Below are 7,331 nucleotides of genomic sequence, written 5' to 3'. Positions count from 1 at the left end.
AGTCATTAGCCTATGGGTTCACATACGTTTTCCAACCTACATTGTGAATGTTTAAATTATGTATTCAATATAGACAAGAAAAATACAATAATTTGTGTGTTATTAGTTTAAGCACACTGTGTTTGTCTATTGTTGTGACCAATTTATGCAGAAATCCAGGTAATTCCAATCGGTTTACATACTTTTTCTTGCCACTGTACAGTATCGTAACAATAGTTAAAAAAGGGAAAATAAATAAACATAAATATGGGTTGTATTTACAATGGTGTTTGTTCTTCACTGGTGTCCCTTTTCTTGTTCTCAACAGGTCACAAATCTTGCTGCTGTGATTGCACACTGTAGTATTTCACCCAATAGATATGAGAGTTTATCAAAATTGGATTTGTTTTCTGTGGGTTTGTGTAATCTGAGGGAAATATGTGTCTCATATTTGGTAGTGAGTGGACAAGCCAACCGGATGCTTCACATTTATACTTCTGGTGAAATATGTTTCATTGTTCGGTCTGTGACGAAAGGTACCTGTCCTCTGTAAGAGTGAAGATCCCATTGCACTATAAAATAACACATGTAGCCAGTTCCTCAGCGTAGCCACTATGCAAGAGGAGCTTAGGAGCTGCGCATTGTGTTACTTTATTGTAGGGAAACCAGAGCACACAATTATTTTATTGAGTCTATTCCAGCCAACATCTGAATAAGCCTATCAGAGACACTAGTCACAATATACATATACAAATGAGCTAGCTACTATAAGCATGATTATTAAAACATATTTAAATCATACTAATTCAAGGCTTTTATTTACACTTGAAACATCAAACTCATGCATGAGAACATGGCCCAGGGGTCTCGTACGGACCAACTTCAAAATAAACATTATTGGGTGTGATTTTTTAAAGTTATATATATATTCATTCGACAAACACAATGACTAAACTACCATTCGATGTGTTACATCAGTGTTTATAGCTTGCATTATTTCCAACTCTCGCCCCTAAAAGCATTGCAGGGATAAGTGTTCCTCACTATGTTATAAGTTCAGAACACAGGGACAACATTTTTCATTACTAACATCTATATAGTCTCAAAAATCCGAGACCTTGGGAGCACATGAAAATGGAACATTGTGGGAGGTAACCCATCTGTCTTCAGAGACTAGAACATCTATACACAAAAAAAATAATCCCTTGATTTGAATTTGCTCAGTGTTCTTTCTTGTCATGTGCTTTCAAAAGTTCTGTCCGACTGAAAGCTTTCTCGCATTTTAAACACTTGTAGGGCTTCTCTCCGGTGTGAGTCATCATGTGTCTTTTCCGTACCCTTAAGTCAGAAAAGTTTCTCCCACAGACAGAACACGGATACGGCTTCTCCCCCGTATGAGTTCGCATGTGTCGAGTGATATAACAATTTTGCGTAAAACCCTTCCCACAGATTTTGCACTTATATGGCCGCTCTCCAGTATGATATCTCATGTGTACCCTAAGTTCCTTTGGAGATCTGAAACCTTTCCCGCACTCAGACTCTGTGCATTTAAAAGGCCTCTCCTGAGTGTGAATCAGGTCATGCCTTGTCAATGAGGACATACTAAGAAACAGCTTACCGCAGTATGTGCATGGATAACGCACCCCAGCATGACAGATTTTCACATGACTTACCAATGCCCTCTTCTCCCCGTAAGATTTGTCACACTGGGAGCAGGAGTGTTTATCTTCAGGTTTGCTGTGAACATTTAGCATGTGGTTTCTCAGCGTTGTTATGTTGATAAAGCCTTTTCCACACTCCCAGCAAAGGCATTTCTCCCCTGTGTGTATTCTTTCATGTTCGGCAAGGGTTGTTGACGATTTAAATTTCTTTGGACAGTGGGAACACTGATAAGGGAGAGTGTGAGTCCTCTCGTGTCTGACAAGATCTGATAACTCAGTGTAGCTTTTCTCACAATAGGTGCAGAGGAATGGCCCGCTGAATTTATGGACATCCAGATAGTGTTTCTTGAGAGGCTTGACACCATTGAAGCTGTTTTCACACATGATGCATTTCAAAGGGTTGTGCACCAGCTTATGCCTGTCTAGCTTTTCTATGTCTGCGAACATCCTTCCGCAAATGCAGCACACTTTTGACTCTTTCTGTTTTGGGTTCTGGATAGGCTCCCCTGTGTGGATTTGCTGGTGCCGCTTCATGTCTGCACTTCGACTGAAAGTCTTCTCACAAATCTGGCACTGCTTGAATGTATATTTTTCAGAAAATTCTGTGTCAGTTTGTTTCTGTTCTTGTGTAAGAAATGTCTTCATCTTCAGCCCTCTGTTTCTTCTTACTGGTATAAAAGGTAATAATATTAGGTTGGTAGTGTCAACCCTTTGTAGATCCACTGAGGGTTGGTAAAGCACAGAGGATATGATCACATTAGACTTGCTGTTGATTATGCTAAGCATTTGTTCTCCATGACTTCCACTGGCTTTGTGTGTCTTTATTTTAGGCTTTTTGAAAGATCTCTTTTTCCCGACACTTAAATCTTCAAAAGGCTGCACCATCCCGTCTTCCCCGATAACCATCACCGTTTCGTACTTTGGTTCCACCTTGCCTGTCTCGGGGTCCACAAACTCTGCATCATCCTCATCACTAACAGAGGATCTTTTGTTTTTCTCACATTCCTCTGACCTGCTATCCATCCCCTCTTCTCTTTCTTTCAAATCCATACTTTTTCCTTCTTTCTCCACCTCTGTTGCAATCACCACCCGTTCCATGGGAGGAAGACAGAGAGCTGAGAGAATGCAGTCCCCATCGATGGAAGATGGAGGGTCTGTGAAAGAAGGAAAAAGGGAACCAAAACTCAACCCAGTAATGCTCAATAGACGTAATTTGCCATTGGGTGTGTCAAAACAAATCTATCATATAAAGCATGAAAATGGGTACTGTGAGATGCCTACCATGGTTGTCCAGCGGGCCAAGGTCTCTGTGGTACTGAAGCAGGATATTCATCTGCTGAGGGTGAGACACAGACTCAACACATTCCTCCAGAACAGAGGGAACATCGCTGAGCAACAAGGCAGCCTGACACAACGAGGAATACAGAGTTAGAAGGAATATAGGTATAATTCACACAATGCCTAAGTGTCAGTCCATGGTTCCTCTATATCAGTGGTCTCTAACCTTTTCTAGCACGAGAGCTACCTTTAAAAAATGAAACATGTCAAAAGCTACTTGTTTTGTTCTAGCTTTCGAATAGAAACATTGTTCTCTTCTCCCGCGCAACTCTTCACCAGGTCCTTAGTGTACAAGAGAAAGTAGTACACTATGTTTTCTGTCAATATACCTGCTAAAATAATGGTTAATAAACAACATCCACCTGCTATTTTTGTCCCCAAATTATGTTTTCAGTTCAAATAAAAAACCTGGTTTTAGATTTTCTAGTTTTTCACTCTCAAAATTACAATTGTTCATAGAAAAACAACTAAATGTGATATTCTGAGTCCATATCAATGGCTCAATCACATCATAATATATAATAATAAATGCCATTTAGCAGACGCTTTTATCCAAAGCGACTTACAGTCATGTGTGCATACATTCTACGTATGGGTGGTCCCGGGGATTGAACCCACTTCCCTGGCGTTACAAGCGCCATGCTCTACCAACTGAGCTACAGGACCACCCTGAACCAGGACCACATCAGAAGACCATTTATTTTTAGGTCTGGAAGAAAACTAACAAATATGGTTCTTCAAGTGTAATTCCCCTTTAATTGCGCATCTGGCAAGTGAGGAATGTGCGAAGGTTCTGTACTGCTGCTGCTCATTTCATGGCAAAGTGGGCAAATAACAAATAATAGATACAAATGATATACTTCTGCCAGGTAAGCCTACATTGCAGTTAGCATTTTTTGAGAAGGTTTTGGGGAAAGTATTTCTATCAACCCACAAGACAGTTATCACATCAACTGGCTACACACAGAGTGATAGACAAACGCATGCATCCACACAAAAGCAATATTACTGGAAATTAAGATATTGTGTTAGGTTTGGCTTTTTAAGCCAATAGTGGCTAACAAGGGGTGGGATAATGTTAATGTTGCATTGATTAGATAGCTGCTAGGAGCTTGTGGTGTCTGTTACTCATGAGTTTTGTTTGTCAGTTTGCCGTGGAACACGTGAAAAATGCATGTACTTTCAGAATTGTTAGGCAAGCTACTCATAGGTGGGTGACTCATGACCTGTTGAAGACCCCTCCTCTATACGAGTTTAGTTCATTTCTACTAGTACCTGTTGGAAGTTTGATACAGGAAGTAGCTTCTCAAGTCTCGAAAGAAATTGCCACATGAGTTTCTGAATGGCTGCATCATAACTGGGACCAAATTCTACAGGAAAAACATCCTAAAACAGAGTAATGAAATATGAGCTATGAAAACCTCTCAAAAGAGATTCATATTTAAATTGTTGAAATACACAGCAGTCATGAGGAAATGACCCATGGCTATTCCATACCCACATACTGACTGACCTGGAAGAAATGTTCTCTCTCATCAGGGTCTTTTAGAAGGGTTTGAACCAGCCCCAGGAAGTTGGATTCAGATAATCCTACCTCTGCATCAGTCGCCTGAAACACAGAATATAAACATGTTGCCTTCATTAGGACATCTAGATGATAGCTCGTCATTTAGGCTGCATATTTTTTCCCCATAATGTATTATCAGAAATACACTACATGACCAAAAGTATGTGGACACCTGCTTGTTGAACATCTCATTCCAAAATCTAGGGCATTAATATGGAGTTGGCCTCCCCTTTTCTGCTATAACAGCCGCCACTCTTCTGGGATGGCTTTCCACTAGAGGTTGGAACATTGCTGCAGGGACTTGCTTCCATTCAGCCACAAGAGCATTAGTGATGTTGGGCTATTAAGCATGGCTAACAGTCAGCATTTCATTTCATACCAATGGTGTTCAATGGAGTTGAGGTCAGGGCTCTGTGCAGGACAGTTAAGTTCTTTCACACCAATCTCGACAAACCATTTCTGTGTGGACCTTGCTTTGTGCACGGGACATTGTCATGCTTTAACAGGAAAGGCCCTTCCCAAAACTGTTGCCACAAAGTTGGAAACACAGAATTGTCTAGAATGTCATTGTTTGCTGTAGCGTTAAAATTTCCCTTCATTGGAACTAAGGGGCCAAGTCCGAACCATGAAAAACAGCCCCAGGCCATTATTCCTCCCCCACCAACTTTACAGTTGGCACTATGCATTCAGCAGGTAGCTTTCTTCTGGTATCCGCCAAACCCAGATTAGTCTGTCAGACTGCCAGATTGTGAAGTGTGATTCATCACTCCAAAGAACGCATTTCCACTGCTCCAGAGTCTAATGGCGGCGAGCTTTACACTACTCCCAACGAACAATTATTGTGCTGACGTTGCTTCCAGAGGCAGTTTGAGCTCTCGATGGTCCCGTTCTGTGAGCTTGTGTGGCCTACCACTTCGCAGCTGAGCTGTTATTGCTCCGAGATGTTTCCACTTCACAATAACAGCACACAGTGGACCGGGGCAGCTCAAGCAGGGCAGAAATTTGACACACTGACTTGTTGGAAAGGTGGCATTCTATGACGGTACCACATTGGAAGTCACTTAGCTCTTCAGTAAGGCCATTCTACTGCCAATGTTTGTCTTTGGAGATTGATTGCATGCTTGTGTGCTTAATTTTATACAACTGTCAGCAACGGGTGTGGCTGAAATATCGAATCCACTCATTTGAAGGGGTGTCCACATACCTTTGTATATATTACTGATTGATTTAGAGTCTCTGCCCTAAGGAGCTCACCTGTGTCCCCCAGAGAGGTGTGAGGGTCTGTATCCTGTCAAGGTGTGGCTGAATGGTCTGGAGGTCTGTGATCGGCTTGGAGCGACACAACTCTAGGACCAGCTGAAACCAGGGCAAACCAGTTAGGATACTTATTTGGGACAATAAACATGACTAAATATGATCATATGCCATCGTTTCCCACATAATGATGAACACTAGTTCCATCCCTCACCCGTGCTCGAAGACCCAGAATAAGTTGGGCCCTCTGTCTGAGGTTCAGAAGCTCTGGAACCATCTCTGTGACCATGGTAACAAACTCATCCAGCATCCCATAATCCATCACGTGTCTCTGCTGGACCGTCTGCCAGATGGCAGCTGAGACCAGCCGCAGTGGTGGGACCATAAGGCGCAGAGAGTGGAGAGGAATACCTGAAAAAGAGAAGTTGACTTAATTTTTCACAAATCAATGTATATGCACCTATTATTGCACATCACAAAACACTCTAGCTTGTGTAACTATTTTCGCAATTCTATGTGATTCGTTGTCAAGAATGTTGTGAGTGTGAGAAACATCATTCATCCAGAAACAACCCCTAGGTGTTTCCCCTATGAGAATAATTGAGTCTTCCTTTTGATTAACTTAAGGGAGTTGATCAAAGCGTGGATCTACAATAAAGAGGACAGGTAGTAAGGGTTGTTTCTGGACGGGCCTAGAGATGCGGTGAAACGACTGTGCAAATTAGCAAAGGATTGTTTGCTAGCTAGCAAGCCAACACTTCAAGGACGTTGATTTCTTAAACTGCTTACTGTATTTAATAAAATAAGGGCATGAAATGTTGCATATCTGCAATAACAACAAAAATATATATTATAAAAATACATATTTTAGACGTTCTGAAACGAGTCCAGTTCCCGTACGAAACAGTAAGAAGTTAGCCATACATATATATCTAACGTTAGCAAGTATGTCCGATATAGCTCTAGTATCGTAATTATAAACATGTTACCATTCCCCCCAGACATTTGTTTTTGCATATCTCTCCACTGCAGTGACACCAGACACCTGGAAATACAATAAGGTGATCGAAAATAACAACTACTTGTGCCACTGTGCGTGCGTTCTCGAACAAGAATGTGGGGGACCTATTAAGATGTAACACATGAGGTCCCGATAAATGTGTAGTTCCTTTCTTCTTCGATTAGGTTTAAACGGCGGTTGGCATCCAATAAATGTTGCAACACCGCCAAATCAAATCGAATTCTATCAGCCGCATGCGCCGAATACAACAGGTGTAGGTTGACCTTACAGTGAAATGCTTACTTCAGAGCCCCTAACCAACAATGCTGTTAAAAAAATACGGATAAGAATAAGAAATAAAAGTAACAAATAATTAAAGAGCAGCAGTAAAACAACAATAGCGAGACTATATACAGGGGGGTACCGGGATAATATGTACATGTAGGTAGAGTTATTAAAGTGACTCCACAAATTTCTTGTTAACAAACTATATTTTTGGCAAGTCGCTTAGGACATCTACTCTGCATGACAC

At 41.3% G+C, this 7,331-nt stretch overlaps 1 protein-coding gene across 4 annotated transcripts; it reads right to left on the bottom strand.

The window, feature by feature from the left end:
- Positions 1 to 780: 780 nt before the first annotated feature.
- Positions 781 to 6,915, bottom strand: LOC124038514 (zinc finger protein 431-like). 4 transcript variants are annotated; one of them, XM_046354497.1, is made up of 7 exons: positions 6,789 to 6,915; positions 6,014 to 6,210; positions 5,800 to 5,901; positions 4,492 to 4,587; positions 4,254 to 4,364; positions 2,922 to 3,045; positions 781 to 2,794 (listed from the first exon to the last, which is right to left on the bottom strand). In XM_046354497.1, the coding sequence occupies exons 1-7, from the start codon at positions 6,814 to 6,816 to the stop codon at positions 1,200 to 1,202; spliced, it is 2,253 nt and encodes a 750-aa protein (XP_046210453.1). In that variant the 5' UTR covers positions 6,817 to 6,915; the 3' UTR covers positions 781 to 1,199. The 4 variants fall into 4 exon arrangements, with proteins under 4 accessions (XP_046210453.1, XP_046210455.1, XP_046210456.1 ...); XM_046354499.1 differs by having other exon boundaries at positions 2,922 to 2,976; XM_046354500.1 differs by having other exon boundaries at positions 2,922 to 2,973.
- Between the last annotated feature and the right edge of the window lie 416 nt (positions 6,916 to 7,331).

Source organism: Oncorhynchus gorbuscha, linkage group LG06, assembly GCF_021184085.1.
Source record: "Oncorhynchus gorbuscha isolate QuinsamMale2020 ecotype Even-year linkage group LG06, OgorEven_v1.0, whole genome shotgun sequence".
Lineage (NCBI taxonomy): Eukaryota > Metazoa > Chordata > Actinopteri > Salmoniformes > Salmonidae > Oncorhynchus > Oncorhynchus gorbuscha.
Note: the sequence above shows the minus strand (reverse complement) of the source record. Positions and strands in the feature narration are given on the sequence as shown.

Excerpts from the sequence above, each read along its gene's own strand:
- LOC124038514 (XM_046354497.1), bottom strand. The coding sequence starts at position 6,816 with ATGCAAAAACAAATGTCTGGGGGGAATG. Across the intron at positions 4,588-5,799 it reads CACCTCTCTGGGGGACACAG|GCGACTGATGCAGAGGTAGG; the intron begins GTGAGCTCCTTA and ends TCTGTGTTTCAG. Across the intron at positions 4,365-4,491 it reads AGAGAGAACATTTCTTCCAG|GATGTTTTTCCTGTAGAATT; the intron begins GTCAGTCAGTAT and ends ACTCTGTTTTAG.